The sequence below is a fragment of the Helobdella robusta genome (genome assembly GCF_000326865.2).
Source record: "Helobdella robusta unplaced genomic scaffold HELROscaffold_8, whole genome shotgun sequence".
NCBI lineage: Eukaryota > Metazoa > Annelida > Clitellata > Rhynchobdellida > Glossiphoniidae > Helobdella > Helobdella robusta.
In genome coordinates this window covers 2,352,093-2,378,986 of record NW_008705459.1, presented here as the reverse complement: position 1 = coordinate 2,378,986, position 26,894 = coordinate 2,352,093, and the positions used below count along the sequence as shown (strand labels likewise).

At 32.0% G+C, this 26,894-nt stretch overlaps 2 protein-coding genes across 2 annotated transcripts in view; both read right to left on the bottom strand.

Moving 5' to 3' along the window:
- Window positions 1-2,289: 2,289 nt before the first annotated feature.
- HELRODRAFT_185182 (hypothetical protein) lies at window positions 2,290-5,494 on the bottom strand. The gene is made up of 9 exons (XM_009032110.1): window positions 5,342-5,494; window positions 4,708-4,779; window positions 4,400-4,566; window positions 4,048-4,180; window positions 3,857-3,918; window positions 3,520-3,705; window positions 2,923-3,040; window positions 2,433-2,757; window positions 2,290-2,355 (listed from the first exon to the last, which is right to left on the bottom strand). Exons 1-7 carry the CDS (start codon window positions 5,376-5,378, stop codon window positions 2,930-2,932), a joined length of 768 nt encoding a protein of 255 aa, XP_009030358.1. The 5' UTR covers window positions 5,379-5,494; the 3' UTR covers window positions 2,290-2,355; window positions 2,433-2,757; window positions 2,923-2,929.
- Window positions 5,495-6,757: 1,263 nt separating this feature from the next.
- HELRODRAFT_129652 (hypothetical protein) overlaps window positions 6,758-26,894 on the bottom strand; it is a gene marked incomplete at both ends in the record, with an annotated part of 47,305 nt that continues 27,168 nt past the window's right edge. Inside the window, 4 exons of the mRNA XM_009032109.1 lie at window positions 6,758-6,864; window positions 9,779-9,860; window positions 9,965-10,059; window positions 25,782-25,944. Of these exons, the coding sequence (XP_009030357.1) occupies window positions 6,758-6,864; window positions 9,779-9,860; window positions 9,965-10,059; window positions 25,782-25,944 (447 nt within the window). The remainder of the gene's footprint in view (window positions 6,865-9,778; window positions 9,861-9,964; window positions 10,060-25,781; window positions 25,945-26,894) is intronic.

Here is a 26,894-nt window from a genome sequence, read left to right as displayed (position 1 = left end):
TATGTCTGTCTGTGTGTAGTGTGTGTAGTACATATTTTTGGATTGGTATTCATAAGTGTCTGAAAGTGTTGTTTACATGGAAGTATGAGTGTTTTTATGTGATTATTTATTGGTTTATAACTGTTTATAATTGTTTATAAACGTGTATAATTGTTTATATGTGTTTATAATTGTTTATGAACGTGTATAATTGTTTATATGTGTTTATAATTGTTTTTGAACGTTTGTTTGCGCGTGGATGAGCGAGTATCGAGATGGAATGTGGTTCAATGTTAGTCCACCAATGACGCATGCAGTGGCGTGTTTCTAAGCATTATTTTATATAACATTTTGTCTTGTTCAGTGGTTGCTATGACTAAAAATAATGAGTGATCAACTACTACTACTACTATTGCAACTACTACTACGACTTTTACTACTACTACTGCAACTACTACTACGACTTCTACTACTATTACTACTACTGCAACTACTACTACAACTTCTACTACTACTACTACTGCAACTACTACTTCTATTACTACTAATACTATTTCTACTATACTACTACTACTTCTATTACTACTAATACTATTTCTACTATACTACTACTACTACTACTACTACTACTACTACTACTACTACTACTACTACTACTACTACTACTACTACTACTACTACTACTACTACTACTACTACTACTACTATTACTACTACTACTACTCAACTATTTCAACAGTTACAACTACTGCTGCTACTGCTACTACTTCGACGACGACTATCCCAACTACTTTTACAACCTCCAACAACAAAATGATAACTTTGATGGTACTAATAAAAAACATAAGAAACTGAATTAGTACTGGTTATAAGGTGAAATAAAAAAATTTCATAATGGATGCATGTAGTACGGAGTTCAACAATGCATTCCACACGTACCATGTATGTATGGATAGCGAGTGAATGCGCCTTGCCAGCTACTGAAGATCGAATTCTTAACATTTCATTTTCACGATTTCGATTTGAGTATGGATGTTTTACAGGAAATTAATTGGAAAATATTAGTAGATTATATTATTTTATAACATAGATCTAAAAAATGAACAACAAGGTCAAAAAATAGCATCCATTCGTTTATACGCACCTACAGTTACAACGAACCACACCTTACATCACTACACATCTAGTATGAAGTTCAGACATCGCCAGCAGGATGATGTGACTCACTCACCTAATTTGATTTTAAAGCCTAAGAATCACACTCTGGTTTTATTACGTTGTTCATTTTAGGTTTAAACACGCAATCAACAAAACGTTTGGTGCTAGGGTGGTGTACATTTTTGCATTTTTCTGAAATAATCTAGTGGAAATACCATTTATTTCTGCAGAGAATATAATTCAACCCAAGGAAGCGCTATTGAAGTAGCTACACAATAAGCGATATCAAAATTAATAGTTATTAATGTTATTATATTTTTATTATATTTTAGCGCTTTTGTTGTCTACATCATCTTAGAATGATAAACGTAAGTCCCATTTTAGTTTTTCGTATTGTCATGTTAATATTTTATAATGGTTAGATTGAATGTCATATATGTACAGTACAACAGTATTTTTATAGTTGTTGGTTGTTTTTCTTCTTAAAAGATCTACCATAAATTACTATGTCTAAGTCGTTTTTATGGTTCATGTGTCAGAAAGCTAAAATATGCGATTGTTACCATACCATGCTTTAACTTTAGATATTATTCATCAGAAAGAAAGTTATCCCAAATAAACATTAAATGCAACTTTTAGAAACAACAAGTAATTACATTTAAAAACGCTAAAAAAAGTTGCATGTAATGTTTATGTTCAGCATATATATTGATACATATTATATAGATGTAGGCGCGTATATGCGTGTATTGTATGAATTTTTAAAATTTAAGCTGTTTTGTTTGAAAAAATTTGAAAAAAAAATATTTCAAACAATTTATAAGGCCGACATCAAGACTTTTAGCCGTAACTGCAACAAAACAAAGAGGAACAAAGAGGAACAAAGAGGAACAAAGATGAAAGGGTGGAATGAAATAATGGATGACAAAAAAATGTATGTGTCCGTATATGATGTATCCGTATATGTTGATCCAAAGTTCACGAAACTTTTTGTTTGTGATGACTTCACTTATGAGCCAACCACAAACAACTTTGGAACTGTTTTGTGTTAAAAAAATGGGTTTATGTGCTCACGTATTCGTTCATTTAAAAAATATTAAATGAATATAAATTGACAAAATAAGTAAAAATGATGTATATAATTTTTTTTTCAAAAATTTGATGTTATCAAATCTAAATCAGTTAAAAATTATTATAACTAATTTTATCATTTTATAAATATAAAATAAAACTTCTGTATTATAAAACTCTAAAAATAAATAAATAAAAAATAAAAATAAAACTCTTCAACCGTGATTTAACAAGTTACCTGTTACGAAATTAAACAGACTTTCAACCACTCACCTCCCCAATATAATTCAAAACGTCACAACAAAATGAAAGCAATGTAGAAATCGTTTAAGAGTTTCTTGAAAAAAAAATCAAGATTTTTCGTGTTAACAAATTAAAATTTGAGAAAATATGTTGATACGTACAACATTACTAAAACAATCATCGACATCAGAATCTATAGGTAGTACTTAAATATACCAACAATTTACAACTACTGGCATTTTAATTACTAATTTCAAGTAAATAACATTCACCGTTATTCTTTTATTATTCAATACCATCTTCGACCTATTAAATATTAATAATTATTATATACATAATAAAAGTTAAAATAATTAAATTGAATTATTTACCTTATTATTTGTAACTATAATTATAACTACCAGAGTTAGGGTCATTAATTATTATAATTAAATTTCCAACATCGACATCATTGAAATTTTTCAATCTCACCTTCAATTCAATGCTTCAAATTCTTCTTGCGTTCAGCAGTGCACCTACTACAGTACCACTTACCTTTCGGTTTTGTAGACAGCCCAACACAGCCAAAGTGAAACCATTCGATTGGACACTAAAGTACGAATGGTACAGAAATTACGTTGTATACAATGGTACTCCCTATTAGTGACTTTGAAAATTTCATAGAAATCAGGTCTTAAAAGGGAGAGGTTTTAAATTGGGGGGAAGCATGTATGGATGGATTGACACTTATTGTGAAAGCACTCCGTCCGAAACAAAACGGTCGGGAATGAAAGAGAGTCATAAATGGGGAGGTCGTTGGGGAAGAGTATTACTATATTTATTAGTTATCGAGGCTCAACTTGGCCAAAAATTCATGTCCAAAAAAGTTTCACGCGCGAACTTTTTTAATTTCGCGACAATTATTTAATCCTATCGCCCTCTATAGAGCGTACGATGTTTTAAACATAGCAAGAGCGCTATTCAGATTATTATTATCATTATTGCTACTATTATTTCTATCGGGAATGAATGAACGAGCAAACAAATGAACGAACAAACGCATGAACAACAAAGAGCCGAAATATTAACATCAGGATTGTCACATCCAATCATCTCGCCGTACGAGACTTGATGGCACGTGCAGTAGGTTGGCTCGTTCGGGTCGACGGGCATGTCCAGGACGTCTGAATGCTGATTGGTTGGTACCAGGGGCAGCATTGTCAGTGGGGCGGAACTTGGAAGACTGTTGCTGGTCGCGATGTTGTGTTCTTGTGCTCTGGGTGAGGCCATTTTGTTTATCGTTGGGATTGTTTATTCAGGAAGTTTTCAAAAAGTTTAATGATGCTCAATTGAAAATAATAAAGTTAACTAAAGAATACAATAAAGGAGAATTTGTTTTAGTGATTGATTTTATCTGTAGAGTTAACCTTTTCTTTCGTTTCTTACCGCACTCATTGTCCGATGAATCTTTATCATTCTTCTTCTTCCCTTTTGTTGAAATTTTGTTGAAATTTTAATTTAAATACGTTTAAAAAATGTTGAAAGTTTTTAACAGCAAAACGGGACTAACTTATTTCTAAAAATACTAAAGAACAAAAATCATAAGAATGTAAGAACCAGGTTTAGTGTTGTTGCTATTGTTGGTGCTTTTCGTGACATGTTCCTGCGTTGCAAACTTCAGCTGCTGTACCTTCAGCTCTGACTCGAATCTCGCGAGATCTGCATCTAATCGCCTTATGTGTCTGTCAACCTTGTAATGAAATACATTTTTATGATCAAATTTTTTCTGGTATTTTAGCATAATAATGGAAAATTTAAAAAAAACTATTAGAAAATAAGCTTAACTATCTATCTACATCTATTCTAATATATCTTCCTTCAAATTGAATTTTCAAATAAATTGAATTTTTGTACTGTTTGGGTAATTAAATGTTCAATAAATCAACGAAAATTTTAGAAAGTATTTCACCAATTCATAAGTTTGCAAAGCTAGTTGAACTTTCTCATCACTAAACTTTTTACTTTTGCTGAAACAGTTTTGAATGTTGAGGAGGTGGTTCTTCTTATCCTGTTTATTCAAGCCCTTCACGTTGATCAGGTAGTCTTCAGCGAGTTTGTCTATTTCAACGTTCAGTTCTGTCAAGTAGTAAGTATTTATAGTAGTAATAATGAAGAAGTAACTGCTGCAATGATAAAAATTTTACTCATGTTGCTACTATTACAATAATAATTTTAACAACCGTAATAATAACAACAACGTGACAATGATGAAAAGACCCTGTGAACATGAATCCAACTCTCTCATTTCATTGAATTTTCTCTCCAGTTCCTTTGGCAGCCCATCCAGGCCTTTCGTAATATTTTAATTGATGGAATTAAAATAGTATTCAAAAAATTTAAGTGACTATTTAACAATTAATAAAGGATGAAATATTAATATGCTATTACAATAAAATTAATTCGATAAACAACTCGAACTAGTTTATAATTAAAATTAAAAAGACGACCTACGGACCGATCAATTGAATAAATAAACGTATTAAACACACACCCGGACACAACTAAACATGCTCTGTATTAATTATACCAACCTACTTGTATGAGAAACATTTAACAATTATTTATTTAATAATTTGCATGTCAAAAGCTGCTTTATATCGCCATACCTAAAGGTCACGAAGGAATAAAATTCGTTAGCGCGCGTGTACTTGCCAACATCGTAGAAAAATACTCGTTTGTTGAAATGATGTTAATTGCGTCGTGTTATTTAATTGTTCATTGCGAACGCATTCAGTAAAAAACACAAATGTATACGCGCCACACACACGCGCGCGCGCGCAAACAGACACGTAGGTCTGTATCTTACACAATTAATTGAAAATTATTCAATAAAACGAAAAATAATAATTACTGTCGAGATAATGTTCAAGATAGATGGCAGTAGACATCCTGCAAGAAACGTCGTTCCTTTTTCAACAAATACTTTTTACAATTAAAATATTTAATCGAAATTTGCGCTACTTAAGTCGTCGATAAAACGAAATTACATCACATTTCTAGCAACAAACAACACACATACAAATGTAGGAGAATCCTAGCGAACTTTACATAAATTATGCTGAGGGGAATTTAATAAGTAAGACAGGCAAACAGATGTTCTTGTTTGAATAGCAGCACAAAATGTTGACAAACTCAATCAATTGAACATTGATGTATTTAGAATTTGATATACATGTGTTTGTACTTTTGACATTTTGTATATACATACATACATACATGCATACGTATTATTTGTATGATACATATGAACTGCCTCTTCGTAAACGGAGTACTGGGTCATTGATGTGACTTCGTTGGGCAAAAATTCAAGTTCTAGACAAATATCAACGATCCTAGATTTCACAGACCCACACTCCTGTGCCGCTTCATCCTGAGCCACTTGTTTTCGCCGTTTCCTTTTGTCAGCCGGAACTGTTTGTTCCTGTTTGTTCCTGTTTGTTCAAAGACGAAAACCGCCGCCTGTGAGTTTGATATCAAATCCATAAGCTGCTGAGCTTCTGTGCAAAATGTTTTTGGATCTAGTCCACACTTTTTTAACTTTTTGTTTAGACTCTCCTTATATCTACAAACCGGACAACTTGCAAGACGAGGCCAGCTGTCCAAAGAAAACCTGTTTTGGAAATTTTTCATTCGGCATACGAACAACGTGCCCTGACCAGCAAAACTGAACCTGGAGAGGCAGTGCCTCAATATCCATTGTGCCACATTTTTTTCAATACCATGACAACTGCAACTTGGTAGCCAGAGATACCCCAAAATTAAAGAAAACAGTGACCTCACATCAAAGTTACCCAATCTAATCTGATTCAACAGTCATAGTATTCATACATGCACATACATATTATATGTATGTGTTTGTATATATGTATAGTATACACATGGACATAAAAACATAAACATACATACATTGTACCTACATACATACAAACAAACATACAAACAAACTTACATACAAATACATATACATACAAGTATTTTGTTAAACGGAAAGCATCAGATCTGTATTCATAGACGTGTGTGCTATATAAATAAAGAAACTCATCTTTGTGCATATAACACATAATGGTAGATAAACACACACACACACACACACACACACACATATATATATATATATATATATATATATTTATTTATTTATTTTTATATACATAGGTATCAATGTATCTGCTGGAAGGAGACTATAATTGATGCAATATTTGATAAATAAAATATTGTAAGTATATACAAAATTAATTCATGGTTAATTATACACACACACACACTTATATGTATATCTATAGACACACACACACACATATATATATATATATATGTATATATATATATATATATATATATATATATATATGTGTGTGTGTGTTAATATTACAGCTTGTATATGTATATAAATATATGTTTATACTACAATTATTATATATATGTTTATACTACAATTATTATTATATATATATATATATATATATATACATATACATAATGCTTTATATATATACACAATTGCATTGCAGATTCGATCATCGTCATTTTGCTAAGAACGATGTTGTGGGAGTTGATGGTCGAAAAGTACACTACTGATACGTTTTACTGTTAAACTGTACTGTTATGTATCGATTTAAGTTTTTATATATGTAAAAAAAAGATAAATAGATTTATACGTTGTGTAGTATTTGTATGTGTTTGCATATGTCTGTTTGCGAATATACATTACATGTACTCTACTAGGAATGTTTATTGTATGAGTTTATATACCGTTATTGGTTGATTAATTAATTGAGTTTTTATAAGTAGTTTAGTTAGTTTATATTATTGTATATGTTGTATAAATTTGTACATAAGTTTAGGCCTAATTTGTAATTTTTATAAAAATAATTATAAAAATAAGACTGTTATAACATAAAATAGACAATAATATTTAACAGTCAATCCATGTTCCATTCTAATAATCGAAATAATTTGATTAGTATGTGCTACGTTTACTTATGGGTTACGTGTTTTTGATTATAAGTTCTTCCATTGGTTATACTCATCATCGTACTGTTTAATATTATTACGCTTGAAATATGATGAAAAATAAATAAGGAAAAAATATATATGAATATGTATATATATTATATTTACAATATATAACATATTTATATACCATATATATTATATAACACATGTTGATTGATCATACCTGAAATACAAATACAAACATATACAAACGTACGCATACGTATGTGTATTTTACAGTATACAAACTTAATTGATACTCTCCTCATTAATTGGATTGCTTGAATTTAACAGGGAAACAACATCATGACTACTACTACTACCTCTACAACTGCAACTACTACAGACGCAATTACTACAGCCACAACAAATTTAGCCGCTACTACATCAGCTACTTCTAACACCAATTCATCGCCACACTTGCTTATGAGGCTACGATATCTACTACTTTTCGTTCTTATTTTTGATTCTTCGTTTCTTTTACGATTAGTCAACAACAAAGAAAGTAAATATGTTTTGTTTTGCTGTTATGTGTTGCGTGTGTTTGTGTATGTGTATGTATTCGTGTATGTGTGCGTGTATGTGTATGTATGCGTGTGTGTGTGTGTGTGTGCGTGTGTGCGCGTTTGTTTGTAAACCTAAAATGTGTGTTTGTATAAGTTTAAATGTTTTATGTAACTTTATAATTATAATGTGCGATGTTTTTTTTCATTTCTCATGAGTTTTAATATTTTTTTAAATAACAAACATGAAATCATTTTGAAAATAGTAAAAAATTATACTTACAAATTTGATTCAATTAAAATTTTTAAATAGACTCACATTCACGCATTCCTCAGATATCAAGCAAGATAACAACTTTCAAATACAAATTAACTCTCTTAAAATCTTCAAAGATGAAACCGACAAATGAAGTGGTCGTACCTACCTTGAAATAAACTCTCTCTTTCTCTCTCTCTCTCTAACTCTCTCTCTCTTTCTCTAGTTTTCTTTTATTTTCTCTCACTGTCAATCAAACTATCCATCTTTGTAGAAGTGAAGAGAGTTACACGTTGTGCCATTGCATCTGCCTATTTAGTTATCTATCTTTCAATTTTTCCTCACTTCATATCTTCTATTCAGTTGAAAATCTTTTGACAATTCAAAATCTTCAATATTAATGAGATTCCCTCGAATGGAAACCATGCATACGCAAACGCACGCACTTGCTTACACACATATATGCACACAAACAGGCAGACATTAAATACATAATTACTTTACTTTCTATTATACAAGAAGTCCGTTAATAAAACGATCTGAGAAAATTGCATTAAAACAGACTGAAGAACGCATTAAGACAGCATGCTCGCTTGTGTAAGTTGAGCATAAAACGTCCGCCGTGCTATGCTCCAACCTTCAATCTTCCATCCCCACTGAATTCATTAAACTTCTTAATTTCAGTTGATGTCTACAGCAGCAAAGACCTCACAGATCTATCCTGGATTCGAAACGAAACGTCTAGGGTATGTTTGTTCAGTGATATGTGTTTATGTGATGTATGTTAAGCCTTTTAAAGATGAATGCTATATGTTAAAGGATGGATGTCATATGTTTAAAGTTGAACGTTAAAGATTTATAGATGGATGTTTAATTTTTATAGATGAACGTCAATGATGATTGCAAGTAAAATGTTTTAAGATGGAAGTTGATTGTTTAAAGATGATTGCTAAAAATGACAATTGCCTGCCACCTTTGAGATTCAAATCAATTTATCGCCTTCAATTAATTTTAAGTTGAAAATAATTTATCTAAAATATTTAACTAATTAATTCTGTGAATTGTAATTGCATTAGCAAAAATTTTAGTTCATATTTATGCTATTGATAACAATTTTTTACCTTGCGCACAATATTTTGGGATTCATTGCACGCAACACAATCAGCCAGCTCCTCGCTCCAGCACACGAGATGATGATACATACATGATATACAAGATGATATGTACACTGAACATGCCACATTTTACTAACGTACATGATACACAGGATGATACGTACAATTCACATTTTTATGTTTCATTAATCGTCTCTCGATCGTTTGTATAATTTCAAGTGATCTACCAGGAGGCCTCCTATAATATTTGTACGTGCTCCTTTAAATTGAAATAAACAAAAACATCCTTTCCATCTTTGTTGTTCCTACTTGAAAAATGCAAACGAACAATTGTATTTACGAACATGCATGGCACGTACATACAAACATGCATTTGTACATACAAACATGCATTTTTACATACAAACATGCATTTTTACATACAAACATGCATGCATATACATGGGAACAAACATGCGTATACATACAAACACATGCACGCGTGTACGTACGAACGTGCAACTGAACATACAAGCAAACAAGCAAGCACGGCCTCTCTGTGTAATCCTTTCCATATGTTATGCAAACAAACTCCACACATACAACCAAGTGAACGAAACACATACAAATATATACACACACGCATACAAAAACAAATACGCATGAAAGCACGTGCAGACAAAAAAAAACATAAAAACGTAAGAGTGTATACAGTTTCTTGCTAACTATGCACATACGTAGATATACAAGTAATGTGCACACAGTTCACGTTCATTAGCATCTGTATGTGATTACTTGCGAGCCAGACAGATATCTCAGGTTATTAATTTTGTTACCTAAGAACCAACATTAATAAGACTCAGCACAAGTTGCTAACAACTCTCTCGATTTATTGACTAAGGTCTAAAGGTGATTTCTTTTTCAAAAAATTATCAGTTTTTCAGAAATTTTTATGTTTTGTTTTGCAATCTTATTTTTTGGGAAAAAGTTCATACCTCTTAAGTTTTTCCACATTTTTTTGCTTCATTAACACGTGAAATTTATATGCAAATGTTGATGTCTGCAAGGTGTGTTCGTTCACCTCTTTAATATGCAATACCGAGGTTTTTTATTTCTCTCCCGCCACTGATAGGAATTGTTACACAATAATTTATTTATTGACATTTTGCAGTTGTTATTTTTCATGTTCATTACGATAACCATTGTTACAAGCATCCATTTATAATTTATATCCATTTAACAGCAGTACTGTACACTTAGTTCAATGTCATCTTTTGTCCAATTGAATGAAGCCCGTTAACACTTTCTGAATTTTTTGAAGTGATGATGAGGTTGACTGTGTTTTCTTCCGTTTTTCTTGAGTTTTTTTTATTGTTCTCCGCGTCATCCACTCAATCAATATTTTCAGATACTTTATTAAGTTTAGAAGCAATATTGAAAAGTAAACACAAATGGTTTTAACACAAACTAAAGAGCTTTGACATTTAAAAAAAGGATTAAAACAATCAATGCATGTCATATAAAAGTTTTATAATGATCTAGCACTATCGGTACGTAAAATTTAAAACTATTACATTTAATTTTCAAAGCTGATTTTCACGGAAAATTTTAACGAGACAGAAAAGAATACAGTTATACAAATCGATACGGCTATACGCTATCTTCAAAAAGAAAAAGTTAGATTTTTTTTATTTTTGAAAGATGACCAAAAAAAGATAAACTTGTAGATAGGCCACCTTTAACTAAAAAATTCTAACTAGAAAAGTAACAGAAATGTCAAACAAATACATACACATAAACTCACGCTTATACACACTCACAAATATGCATCATACTATTATTCATATCATAGTACCGTTATATTTCCTATACCAAACGGTAACAATATAGTCCAGGAACCACGAATCATAATTAAAACCTCATAAGTATGTATATGTGTGCGTGAATCTCTCTCTATCTCTTTTTCTCTCTCTGTGTGCGTGTGTATGTGTGTGTGTGTGTGTGTGTGTGTGTGTGTGTGTGTGTGTGTGTGTGGGTCGTAACGCAATTTTTATTCTAGAATAATAATAGTAATAATAACAATAAGAGATTATAATAAAAAAAAATAAATCAGTGTCAATTTTCATAGCATTCGCGGTAATGGTAATGTTCACACCATTATCACCATCATCGTTATCACCACACTATCATCATCACCACCATCATCATCACCATCATGTTTCGGTATTTTGTTATCAATCTGTCTATGAGATTTCTTCTGGCTTATTGTGATAATAATTTGATATGCTATTATTGTTATTGTTTCTTATTGTTATTGTTTATTACAGTAATTATTGTTGTTGTTATTGTCATTTATGATTGGTTTCGGGTGCTTAGCAATTTGCGCTTTATTTGTGGTTTGTTTTCAACAAACTTCTCCAAACAAAAAGAAAAAATGAATGAAAGAAATGACTGATGAATGAATGAATGAATGAATGAATGAATGAATGAACGAATGAACGAATGAACAAGTCAGTAAATAAGCGAATGAACAAGCCATTAAATGAATAAATAGAAGAATGAATGAGTGAACGTTTAAAAAATGACATGCGAACAAATGAATTATTTAACGAACGACTGAACAAACCTTTGAAAGATGAACACACGGACGAACGAATGAATGAATGAATGAATAAATGAATGTTTAAATGAACGAACGAATGAATGAAAGAATGGATAAACAAACAAATGAAAGAATGAATGAATAGTTTGAAAGAAAACAAATTGTGACTGAATTGTGTTAATGGAAATTTGCTCTTCTCGTGCTAATGATGTCGTAATAAATTAAAGTTTTAGCTGAGACGATGATGATGACGACGATGATGATGATAATCTTGATGATGGTAATGATGATGTAACGCCGGTGATGATAATGATGATGATGATGGTTGTATTGATGATAATGATAATAATGATGTTGATAATGGTGATTACAACAACGACAAAATTGATAATAATAACAAACATTATTAGAAAAATATTGTTTAAACAATACTACTACTACAATAACAACAGCTGCTACTTCTACTGCTTTTACTACTACTACTACCATTAATAATAATAATAATAATAATAATAATAAAAACAATGACAATGTTACGGTCTTCAGTATAAAAATTAATAATAAGGTCTGTGTTTTGAAATGTTTTTCCAAACTATCTGATGTAGTTGTGTAGTGACGGTAATGATAATGATTATTATGATGATGATGGTGATGATGACGATAATGATGACGACGACGATGATGATGATGATACTACGGTAATAATGGTTTGTGTTTTTAGTTTTTTTTTTCTGACTGAATTAAAGACCTTAAGAGAGTGACAGAATGATGGTGACAATGGTGACAACTACAAAAAATGGTTAGCGATTATGGTGATGATGGTGTTGCTCTTCGTGACAATAATAATGTACAGGTAATGAAGTAATATTCATGATGATTATCACAGAAGGATGGTGAGTTATTATTTGATGGTTATAAAGAATGAAACAACACACATGCACTGTGTGTGTGTACTGAATTAAAAAAAAAAATGATACTAATGATGATGATAAAATTGGTTATAAGGATGATAATGGTGGTAATAATGATAATATAAAGAAGATGATGATGTGATGTTGCGGTGATGATGATTCGATAATGTGTTGACGAAGATGATGAAGATGATGGTTATGATAATTGAGATTTCATGTAGCTATGCTGGCCACCACCCATCATTAATCATCCTGTTGGATTCTGGACAAGAATGAATGGCTGAAGATGAGAAGGAAAAAGATGGTGATGAAGATGTGATGAAGATGAGAAGGAAAAAGGTGGTGATGAAGATGTGATGAAGATGATGAAGATGGTGATGAAAACATTGACATGAATTGCGATATACTGATGATGACGACGACGATTGCAATGATAGTTTTGATGATAACGATGATGAATATCAATAATTAATCAAATCGTTGAATTCTTATTAGATTACATCAACAATTCCGGTTGATAAGATGATGATAATAAGAAATTAGAACTTGATGATGATGATGTTGATGATGATGGCGATGATGATGATAATGATGACGACGACGATGAAGATGATGAAAATGACGTCAGTATTTAATAAGAATGATGATGACGATTACGATGCTGATAATGATGACAAGACGAAGATGATCTGAACCAATAACAAGAGTGTTGAATGAATGAACGAATGCTGATGTTCATGAATGTGATGAGAATGACATAACTGATGACAGCACAGTACACATAAAAAATACGACTATGTTAATTGATGATAATGATGGTTATAATAATAAAAATAATTATTATTATAATTATTATTAATTATAATAATAATAATAGTGTGGATCAGTGACGATGATAAAGATATGAACGTTTTTACAGATTAATGATAAACATTGGCGCGAATTGATATAGACAGTTCAATTTCTCGTTGAAAACTTCAATGTAAACAATGAGGTACCACCATATGTGCGTGTGTGTGTGTGTGTGTGTATGTGTGTATGTATGTATGAATGTGCTTGTATGTTTGTATGGATGATGTACCGGTTTGTTTGTGTGTATGTATGTGGGTGTCTGCCTATGTATGTGTGTGTGTGTGTGTGTGTGTATGTATGTATACGTCTGTCTATGTTTACGTGTGTGTAATGTTGTATTTACTCAATTGAAACCGTTATATGAATGCGTGAAATGTATGTTAACATCTGTTTTCAATTACTCTACAAATGTATAAATACAACGATCAAGATGATGATGGTGATGATGATGATGATGAAATGATAGTTGTGATGATGATGATGATTGCGATAACGTTAATATGATGACTGACGTGAAGTGATGATGACGATGTTGTTGTTAATATGACGATGATTACATGATGATGATGATGATGATGATGATGATGAGAAGGAAGAGGAAGAAGAGGATAAAAAAAGATGATGCTTATGATAATGATCATGACTTTTATAACAATGTCGACCACAATGGTGGTAATGTTTTAGATGACGACGACGATGATGATGAGAAATGATGATGATGATGACGACGACGCTGATGATGATGATGATGATGACGATGATGATGTTGATGATAAAGCAAGCCGCACGCAGTCGAACATATTTTATTTGAAAATTTCTTTGAGGATGACTGAGCGAAGAACGAATGAACGAACAGAGTTATTAATAAATGAATGAATGATATGCAATGAAATAAAATGATGATTAATACGAACTGATAAACAGATGGGCAGATGAATGAATGAATGAATGAACGAATGAATGATGGAACGAACGAATGAACGAACGAACGAATGGATGAATGAACGAACGAATGAATGAATAAATGCACAACTAAGTGAATTAAAAAATAAATAAATGGTGCGTGTATTTAAAAAAAAGAAATAACGTTTGATCCTTGAATATATGGATGGATTGATTGAAAAATGTATAAATGGACCAATGAATAGATGCATGGGAAAACGTAAGTATGAATGAATGAATGAATGAATGAATGAATGAATGAATGAATGAATTAATGAATTAATGAATGAATGAATGAATGAGCATGATAATAAAAACACAGACAGACAGATAGAAAGAGCGAAACAATAGAGCCGCATTCGTTTTTATTAGGCTGGCCTACATATTTTCATTCGTTCCCATCTTAGTTTAATTATATTGCGTTCAATAAATAATTCCGTGATGATGACGATGGTGATGGTGAAGATGACGATGGTGATGGTGAAGATGACGAAGATGATGATGATGATTAAATAGAAACACAGACAACGATTTTCATATAATAATATTTATTTCAAACTAATAAATATTTAACAGCTCTATCATTATATTATTATTTTATTATTATAAACTTGTTATATCCTTTATATCTCACTTATCGTTATCAACAAACTGATATGATACTGTTATTGTTGTAGTACGTTGGGAATCATCTTACACGCCAACACTTGTGCATTTTACTCAGATCATAACGGTTATCATCATCCAATCTTCTTTATCATCATCTTCATCATCTTCTTCATTGTCTTTTTTATTACCATTTGCAACAGCAACATCATCTTCACCATCAGCTACAACAACGACCTAATCATTAACATTATCAATTTAAAATTGTCATTATTATCATTGATAATTATATCAATGTCATCATCATCCACAACATCTTCATCTTGCAGTCATCAGAGAAATATCATCAGCAGCATCAGCGTCGTCATCTTCACTCTCAAATATTTGTCATCGTTTTGCATGCAGCGTCTTAAAAATGGATTTCCAAATAATTTACGACATATTTTTTCCTTTCGTCAATATCATTGCCATGCCAGTTTCAATTTTTCATCTGTTATCGTCATCTTCAATCTTCATAATCGTCATCATCATTATCATTTTGACATTACCACCATGCCCTGTCATCATCATCAATTTTATCATCATCACAATTTTTGCTAGTTTTAGTTTAATCATTTTTTATCTCTTTCTTTCTCTCTCTTTCTTTTTCTCTCTCTCTCTCTCTCTCTCTCTCTTTCTCTCTCTTATTGCACAATTTTTTAAGACTCCAGAATAATACTGCTGGTGACTAATTGAGCAGTAACATTACAACTAATTTAATTGTAATTATACTGATTATAAATAGTATTACTGCTATTGATGTCATTATTAATGATGTTGTTTATGTTGATTTGTCTGTGTTGTTGTTGTCTATGTTGATGTTGTTTTCGTTGATGTTTTCTTTGTCGTTTTAATAGCAAGGTAGTAGGTAGCGTTTAAATTAGATGCACGGCTATTAAGAGCGATTCCAATTTATTCCTGCTTTTATAACTATAGCTTCATCGCCGAATACACGGACTGCTGTTGGTCATTTCGAACTGGTCCTTCATCATTATTTTTATTATCATCATTTTGTCGTTAAAACACATTTTATCATCATTATCTTTAGCCACTTCAATTCATTATCATTGGTCGTTTCATAGTTACCATTGTTATAGTTATCAGCTTGTTGGAAAATGTCAGAAAAAATTATTTGATTACCATTAAAGAAATCATCACCAAACTTTAAATTTTTATCATCTATTTTAATCATTATTATTTTAAGAATTATCCTTTTGTTTATTATCATTTTAATTGTAATCATGTTTATCAACAACATTTCATTACCATCATCATAGTCATCATCCTCTTCAAACTGGACTACTTTTATCATCATCATCAACTTCTTCTCGTTTTGTCACCAACATCGGTCTTTTAACCATCATCAAATTTTCCACCACCACCATCTCCACCATGCATTTCATCATCTTGTACTTATCCCAACACCACAATGTACCTCATCATCACGTCGTCATCATCGTCTTCATCACTATGTACTCCATCATCATCGTCGTCATCAGCATGAAAGAAAAAATTCACCATCACGTCTTCATCATCATCGTCGTCATCACCATGTAGGCCATCATCATGTCATCTTCGTCGTCAATAACTTCAGTAGCCTCATCATCAATACGAGGCATCGGCAGCAGACATTATCGACGACGACAGCCACAGCCTGTTAAGCCCAGATAAGGTTAACGATGAGATAAAATGTTAGCCTGCCGGTCCTTCGCACTGCCTGGATTAGGTTTCGCCATCTTCATCATCCTCATCACCATCGTCCTCTTCATCTTCCTCCTCTTTCTCATTTTCCTCATCATCATAATCGTACCACTGTTAGTCATCGCCATCTTTATCATTTCCTCATTAACATCAATCTTTTCGTTATCATCTTGCTTCTTTTTTATCATCATCATCATCATCCATATCATCCAAACCATTATCATCATTCAAATCATCATTTGAATTTTCTTCAGCCTTCTTTAATTATCACCAATTCTGTATTTCTGTGTTCACACTTTTTCTTCTAGCTCGATGTTTGTCTCTCTCATTCTCTCTCTCTTATCACCATCTTCTCATCTTTTTTTCTTTCATCATCTTATCCACACTCCTCCTTCCGTCGTCCTCTTCCTACATTTTCTTTTTAATCACTCTCCAATTCATCAGATCTTTTTTCTTCTTCGGCTATTGATATTGTTATTATTACCATTATCATTTTATTCTTCTTCTTATTATTTAGATTAGAAATTGTGAGCTGCTAGTATTATTACTCTAGCTAGTCACCATCATTCTCATCATGTAAGATAATTGCCATTTTTATTGTCGTCATGTCAGTAGCGAGACATCATCGTCATCCTAATCAATATCGCTAATACTACATCATCGTCGTTATCATCATCACCACACAGTCTTTTTTGTCATTTTGTGTGTGCGTGATTGTGTGTGTGTTTTTGGGTGTGTTTGTATTTGAGTTTACTATTCAGTCATTGTTAAACGTTTACAAATCTCCAATAATTTAGATACTTGTATTACAGTATATGACTAATATGGGATATTATTTATAGGCCATTCTAAGTTTTTGAGTTAAATTTTTGAATTAAAATATTTTTAACGCAAATTATTCAATTAAATTTAATTGAGAAAGCACTAAAAATAATGTTGATAATCATAATTTATTTTAATGCAATGATTATATATATGAGAATTTCGTTTGCCATTATTATTATGAAAACTCGGTCTGCTTGTGTGTTTGTATGTGTGTTTGTGTGTGTAAACCCTTATACGTATTCATATAAACAGTTTTACTAAGCTCCAGATATATGTGGTTTTTTTAGCCATGTACGGAATGGACATATATAAGTATCATGGTTGATTGGGTGCCTGATTATCCCATTCTAAGCCGCAAAGGAACGGCTTGCAAACATTTTTAAACTTTCTCGCAAGCATGAACTCCACCACTAATTTTACACTTTTTAAAGAAACAAACTCACAAACACATACGCCAACAAATGCATACATGCACGTGCACACACGTACACATAGATCAGTACATAAACGTATTGTTCCGCCATCATAAGTAATGTCCGGATAGCCAAATGCATACAAATTGCCTAACCTATTTAACGCCACACGACGACAACTACATACATACACAACTACCTTACATACACAACTACATACACACACAACTACTTATACACACAACTACAACTACATAGCGCGACAGCAGCATACTAACCGGCCACCAATAATATCAGCTGCGACACGATGCAATGATAATAAAATGGCAGCGGGTCACATAAATGTCCAAAGACCCCAAATAAGGACAAGATTTATAAGGCGGAAAATGTTTTTCTCTATGACGTGTTTGTTCAGTTGTTTTTTATTTGGTGTCTTTTATTGTGCTTTGTTGTCGTTATTATGTTTTGATGGTTGTTCATTACCTATTCAATTTCTTTTTCCAGAATGGTTAAATTTTTAAAATGGAAAACAATTAAAAAGACTGAGAGTAAGTAAAAGAACGATGATGACTATTTGTGATGACGATGATGATAACTGTGATGACGATGATGATAACTGTGATGACGATGATGATAACTGTGATGACGATGATGATAACTGTGATGACGATGATGATAACTGTGATGATGATGATGATAACTGTGATGATGATGATGATAACTGTGATGATGATGATGATAACTGTGATGATGATGATGATAACTGTGATGATGATGATGATAACTGTGATGATGATGGTTATAGCAACAATAACGATGGCATAATATCATCATAATTCTGATCATAATTCCAACAGCCATGATAATGATAATAATAATCGAGTTTGTAGCTCGGTCGGTAAGAGTGCCATGTCTCACGATGCTATTACGCGAGGGCATGGTTCGAATACCGTCTGCTCGAAATTCAAAAACCGTCAGACGCGTATGTTGGGGTTCTTGTGCGTGCGTACGTGGTATGTATGTGTGTCATTTGGTCTGCCTGGATAGTACAGGCTTTGTGGCACGACGATTTCATTTACTGGTATAAAACAACATGCATTTGACAGAAATGAAGAATAAAAAAAATGATATTTGTTCTGATGAAAGGAGGATGTTTGGGATTTTGGCGTACTCGATGATGATGATGATGTGTGAAAAAATAATATTGAAAGAAGAGATAAGTGGAAGGATTATGTTGAGAATGGGTTAATAAATTGATGGGTGGATATTGCTACTGATGATGATGGTGATGATGATGGTGATGATGATGGTGATGATGATTTTTATGATAATGAGGATGAGAATTTTGTTGTTTATCAAAATGTTATTAGTGATTAGGTCCATGATATTTGTGTTGGTTAAGTTGTTTGTGACGATGATTTTGGTGTTTGTTGATGATGATGAAGATGTCATGTCCATATCACACATTACATGATGGCCTAAAATGATGACGCCTCTTAGTGATAATGTTGATGATAATTTGGTTCTACTCACAATGCAAATGAGGCCACGACTATTTTATGATATTACAATTAACGACAATGATGTTGAAAAAAATGAAATAAATCATAATTTAAAACTTTGAAAACGTCAAAAGGGGACCAGACATCTTGTATCACACATTTTTTCATAAAAAAAATCACAAAGCCATTCATTAAACTCTACTGAACAAAAGCATGCAATTATACACGTACACAAACACATACACTTCTACGCACGTAGTACACATTCACACACACATTTGTACATACACGCACATACATTTAAACAAAGTTTGCTACGAACAAACCTCATCATATGTACTTGAAACCACGCATGCATTGTTCATGTGCTATGCAGAAGAAGACGAGAGGCCGTGCTATAATATATATTTGATACATCCTCAAATTTCGTTTTATAGCTAACACATAGTAGTGTGCCCTAGGCTCCAAACATAATTGCACGCACAACTACGTACCCACACAAACAAACATACACACGCATGAACGTACATCAGCAGATATATAGTACCAAACACGTACACACACGTAGCCAAACGCTTAAGAGTGAAGGCAGAGCAAAGACATATTTGTATTTAATGACTTTATCAATATTGCATACTTCATTTTTTTAAATTTTTCGTCTCCAAAATTTTCTCCAATAATTTTTATCCTTTAACAATTTTTTTTTCTATTCTGCCTCTCTCTCTCTTTATCTCTCTCTTCTCTATCTCTCTCGCTCTTCCTTACTTTTTCTCCCCACTCCTCTCTACAAAACGGCATAGACACAAGGATAACGAAAATTAATTACGTTAATGCTCATGTGCTGCATTGTGAAAGTTGTTTATACGAGCATGTGAGCGCATGTCTGTGTACGCGTGTACATGTGTTTTTGCGCGCGCGTGCGTGTGTACGTGAGTTTGTTTGTGTATGTGTCATGATTTTGACGAAATATTATTAAATTATTTATGATTAATTATTGTTATATTTTTTGTTACAATTTTTCATCCACTGAATTTTTAAATTTAATTTTGTTTCTGAGATGTTTTCTCATTAAATGGAACAATTCCATTTAATGAGAAAACATGCTTGAAAGAAAACATACATATTTGTTTGTATACATCCATACATACGTACATATATATATATATGCATAATTTTTCAATATTCAACCATCTATTCATATATAATTTTATCTTTCATACATTTATTTATTTATCTATTTGTCTATCCATTTATTTATTCATTTATCTATTTATTCATTCATTTGTTCATCCATTCATCCGTTCACCTAGCTTTTCATCTACTGGCCGTTGTTTTTGATCACTCACATGTTTAGCGATAAGAAGACCTTTCAATTTATTTATACACATCTTACAAACACGCACGCACGCACGCGCACACACACACACATACAAACACACAGACATACAGACACACGTGTATGAAAAATATTTATACATATATGTATATTGTATTACTATAAACACAATAAATAAATACAGTATAGCAAGAGATTGTATAGAAAAAGAGAGAGAGATAGAGGGAAATAGAGAGAGAGAGAGAGAGAGAGAGAGAGAGAGAAAGAAAGTGAGGTGTGTAATGTATATCTTTAAAAGTCACACGTGTATATAGGACCGTATGAAACATTTTACTGACAGCTTGTTAACTCTTGATGACGAGTAGGATGCATTTTTTTTAGGTACATGACAGGGGTGAACGTGTTAATGACATGTTTTAATGATAGTTCGTTTGTTTTTGTTTGTTCTTTTATATTTTTTGTTTGTTTGTTCTTTTGTTTGTTTGCTTGGTGGTTTGTTCGTTGTTTGTTTGATCATTGTTTTTGTTTTATAATTCGTCACATGCAATAAATATACTATTTTTCAGTTAAACACCGAGAACTATGATATTTAATTTGTTTATTTAAAATATTACCTATATTATTTCTTTCCTTTAACCGTCACTTTCATTCACTTATTTCTTCAATTGATCATTCGGCTGCTTCAATCAATCATTCATTCATTCATCCATTGGTTGGCTACTGACTCATTGAAGCATTCACCCACGTACGGACATCAGTCACGAGCCAGTTGGAATAATTGATTGGTCCAGGCCAATATCATTTAGTGACAATTCCCATCTCAACGGAGAATTTATTATGACGTCACGGTCATCCATCCATCCATCTATCCTTCATTCCTTCAATCCGTTCTCTCGTTCAGTTATACACCTTCTATTTATTCGCATCTATCCATCCAATATTTCGTCAAATTTTAAATAATTTTGTCCATACTTGATAATTGCTATTAATAATTTTTTTCAAATTTCATGTTTCTATTTTTAATATTTATTCAATTATCTATCCATCTTTAGTACATATTTATATAAAAATTCATCAGGCCATTCATCTTTCCATCAAACAATCCATTCATTCATTTAGTAATCCATCTATCTATTTATCCATTCACTAATCCAATCATTCATTCATCCATTCATCTATCCCTCTTTCAAAACCGTTCATTCGTCATTTCATTTATTCGGCTGGCTAATGATAGAGGGTGAAGAAGTTTCTTTGTTTAAATTTTTCCACTCCAAATGTACGTATCTGTCTACCTACCAACCTCTTTATGTTTCTAAGTGTTTGTGTGTGTGTATCTTTTTGTTGCATGTGTGTGCGTGTTAGTTGTATATGTGTTTGTGTCGGTGTGTGGTATGCAAACAAAGTAGTTGTGCCTGTGCATTGGTGCGTTATAATAATGAAGATGTATAATAATGGTTCTAAATTATACTGTGCAAATATATTTAAAAATGGGCTGACTCGTGTTGGTTTTGTATGCACGTTTCGTGTGTTTGTTTGTTTTTTGTATGTGTGTGTGTGTTGTATGTACGTACGTGTTGTATGTTTGTGTTTATTGTATGTTTGTTTTGTATGTTTAATTAGAGAGCCTTGTTTGCTTTGCCAATGGTCGCTATGCAAAAAGTGAATTTTTGCCTTTGTTTGTTTGTTTAACATTTTCAAAGTTTTTTCAATTCAATTTATCATATATTTATATAATATTTATTATATTATTATAATTATATTTTTTAAATTTATACAATAATTTCAATGATTGTGATGAGTTCTTATATAAATAACTTCTTTCACTTGTACAATGTTTCTAACATAAATTAAAAATTTCTTATGCAGACGTAACTACACGTACATACGCAAACCAACATATGTATCAATAATAATATATAAACTTTCCTATAAATATGTACACATACATGCCTATATACAAAAAAGGATCATGCCTACATGTGTACTAACAAACATCCATACATACATAAATACTTACATACATGCATACGATACTATACAAAAGAGAATACATACATGCATGCATCCATACATGAGTACAATACTATTAAGAGAGAATACAAACATGCATGCATCCATACATGAATACACACATACATTGCTATATTTATAATGCTTAAGTATTATTGGATGAGTAAGACAAATTTTCATGATACTTGTGTAGTGAAGTTCTCTTTTTTCGCTAGCAGACACGGTTCTAAATTTGATTATGTTCATTTGTTAACACACGCACGCACACATACACATACACGCACACACACACACATACACTCACACAGACACACACACACACACACACATATATATATATATATATATATATATATATATATATTATATATACTTTTTTGTTTAATAATCTCGTAAAATGTACTTGAGTTCTACAAAGTGTTCATCCATCAGTTCATTATCAATCTTTCCACTCATCCCCACATTTTGATCAATTGTTTTTATTATTATTATTATTTCATTATTAATTGTTATTATTTTATTATTTATAATATTATTAATATTATCATTACCGAGTTGTTTGATGTTGTTATCATGGACACCAGGCTCATTGTTTCATCTTTTTTTTGGTAATTTTATTTAATTTTTTTATGAAGGAAATTCAAAAATGTTTAATTATTTTTTTATGTTTTGTTTCTTTGTTGCTAATGTTTTTATTATGTTTTAGTTGATATGACGACGAGGATGATGATGATTATGGTGAGGGTTAATACTTTTTATAGTTAATAATGATGATGACAAAAAATGGTGAAAGGTTGTTGATGATGAAAAAGATGATGATGATGACGACGACGATGATGATGATGGTGATGAAGAAGATGATGATGTTGATAATGATGAAAAGAAATACATTGCAAAAACGAAGTTTATTAAACCATAATCAAATTGTAATGACGATGATGACCAAGGACGATAATGAATATTCGATTGATAATTTTGTTGAGTGATGATAAAATGAATTCAAACTTTGTACATTCACTCATTTACTCACTCACTCACTCACTCACTCACTCACTCACTCGCTCGCTCACTCACTCACTCACTCACTCACTCACTCACTCACTCACTCACTCACTCACTCACTCACTCACTCACTCGCTCGCTCACTCACTCGCTCACTCATTCGCATATAATGACTTGGTTTGATTTGTTTCTAATTATGAGAGCGTACTAAAATATTGTCTAATGCATTCAATCAAACGTTTTATTAATTTATCACTGAATCCATAAATCACTGTCATCATCGTCGTCGTCGTCATCATCATTATAATCACCACCATCATCGTTATCATCGTCACTATTTAAAAAGTTATCATCACTTTTTCATTATTTCATTATTTTTCATACGAATGATTTTTAATAAGTGTTTTCATCAAATTCGTCATTCTAAATGATAAAAATCGCTTCTTCTTCATCATCATCACATCATCCTCATCATTGCTTCTTCGTCGTCATCATCACATCATCATCATCGTAATCATCTTCATCATCATCGTTACCACAGTCATGTTTGACATTTTAAAATGTATACATCATATTGATTCGATCGATCCGTCATCATTATTATCGCCATCGTAGTGGACACCTTACCGTGCAAATCTTAACGTTATTCGTCATCATCGAATGCTCTGTCGTTCGTCATCACATAAATACATCATCATATTATCACATAAATACATTGTCATATTATCACATCAATACATTGTCATGGTATCACATCAATACATTATCATACTGTTATATTTTCACGTGAATACATCATCATGAAATTAAGGATTAACGCTGCTGAGATGTGGTTTTTGAGAAAAATTTTGAAAATTAGTTGGATCTTTTATACTACCAATGAGGATGTATTAAGACAGTCCGGTTATGAAAGGAAGAAATTACTGCAGATAATCCGACGGGAGTAGTTAAAGTTTTACGGTCACATCATGTTGAAGGAAAGAATGGAAAATCCAACAACTACTGGAAAGATTTGAGGAAAAAGAGAACGCGGTTAACAACAAATAACATTTGTGAAGTCCTTGTGTCACTTGTTGAATATCACCACGTTTCAAGTACTACAAAGTGTTGAAGATCGGGTTTTGTGGAGGTCGATGGTCGCCAATGTCCTGAAAGGATAGAGCACGAAAAAAAAAATTCTCTCATGACATATATCATTATTGTATTGCATCGTATCGTATCATATATCCTACCATATATCATCATGTATCAAAATTATTATCATCAACGTCATAGTAATTAAAATTATCTTTGTTATCATCGGAAACATCATCAACAGTATAACCTCATTCTTTCTTCCTCTTTTTCACTTTCTTTCATTTCTTTTTCTTTCTTTTTTTTCTCTCTCTTTCAATTTTGTTATCACCAAAAAGCAGAATAAAATAACGATCAGCATCATCTTTGCCAGCAAACTAAACCATCAACACCATCATAATTACCACTTTTATTTAACCACCACTTTACCACCTCACCACCATCACCATTCAGCACCCTGGCCGACGTACGTACGTACGTACGCACGTGAAAGATGTTTAGTTCGTCGTTTAGTTGCTCCCTCGCGAATTTCTCAGACTGAGTATGGTGATTCCCAGCCAGCAAATTATGCACAACATCATATGAAAATATATGCTTCTCTAAAGGTCTAAGTTATACACACACGCACGCATACACGCACACGCACACACGCACTCACGTGTATATACACACGTACACACACGTGTATACACACACGTGTATATACACACGTACACACACGTGTATATACACACGTACACACAAGCACACACACACACAAAGATATATATCCATATATATTTAATTATCAACTGTTTTGTAATTACGTTATTAAATATATGTGTTTTATGTTTTCATTTGCTAGCTTGTTTATTTATATATGACATGAATGAGCCAAATGTTGAAAAACTATCTTTAAAAAAATCCTTTTAAAATACATATATCTTTGATGGTATCATTTTTAGAAGTACATACATTAAAGTGTATTTTTTAGAGTGTGTGTGTGTGTGTTTGCGAATACGTTTTCATCAATGTATTCATACGTATGTGTGTATTTTTAAGTATGTATGCATGTATCTCTACATACATATGTATGCATGTATGTATGTATTAATACGTGTGTGTGTGCGTATTTATACCCACGTGCGTATAAATGTGCGTATAAATGAAGGAATACGCGGATATGAATAACATGCCAATGAAATCTTTTTGTAACGTCAACATTGGCGTTGTACAAATTGAGCCATAAAATCGATTTTTTTAATCTTGAAGGTTTCAATGGCTCGTAAAAGTCTACATTTTGAAGAGTGGAGGATGATAATTATCTCAAATTATGGACTACATCACATTAATCGCTTTTGATGTCATGTCATCATCACTATTTGCTATCATCATCATCATTATCATTTATGCTATTATCATCATCATCATTGCCCATATTATCGTCACATTTGTGTGAATCTTTCATACCATGACAAATTTTTTTTATTTTAATTTTATTAATATGAGGTTAAGTTTGTTTCTATAGTTACTAGTATGGTCATTTTTAGCATTTTTAGCATTTTAATGATTATGATAAGGTTTTTTATTTTGTTTCCTGGAGTCATTTGTCATATTATAGTCATCATCGTCGTCGTCTTCGCCATCATCGTCGTCGATTGTTATTGTCCTCATCGTCTTCATCACCATCATCTTTTCATTTCTACGTAATTCCAATATAAACATCATCAACCGTATCAGCGGGCATCCAACTATGATAAAA

Coding starts and splice junctions, on each gene's coding strand:
- HELRODRAFT_185182 (XM_009032110.1), bottom strand. CDS start 5,378: ATGTCTACTGCCATCTATCTTGAACATTATCTCGACA. Junction 4,181..4,399: donor CTTTGCAAACTTATGAATTG/GTGAAATACTTT, acceptor TTTCATTACAAG/GTTGACAGACACATAAGGCG. Junction 3,919..4,047: donor TAGCAACAACACTAAACCTG/GTTCTTACATTC, acceptor TTTCAACAAAAG/GGAAGAAGAAGAATGATAAA.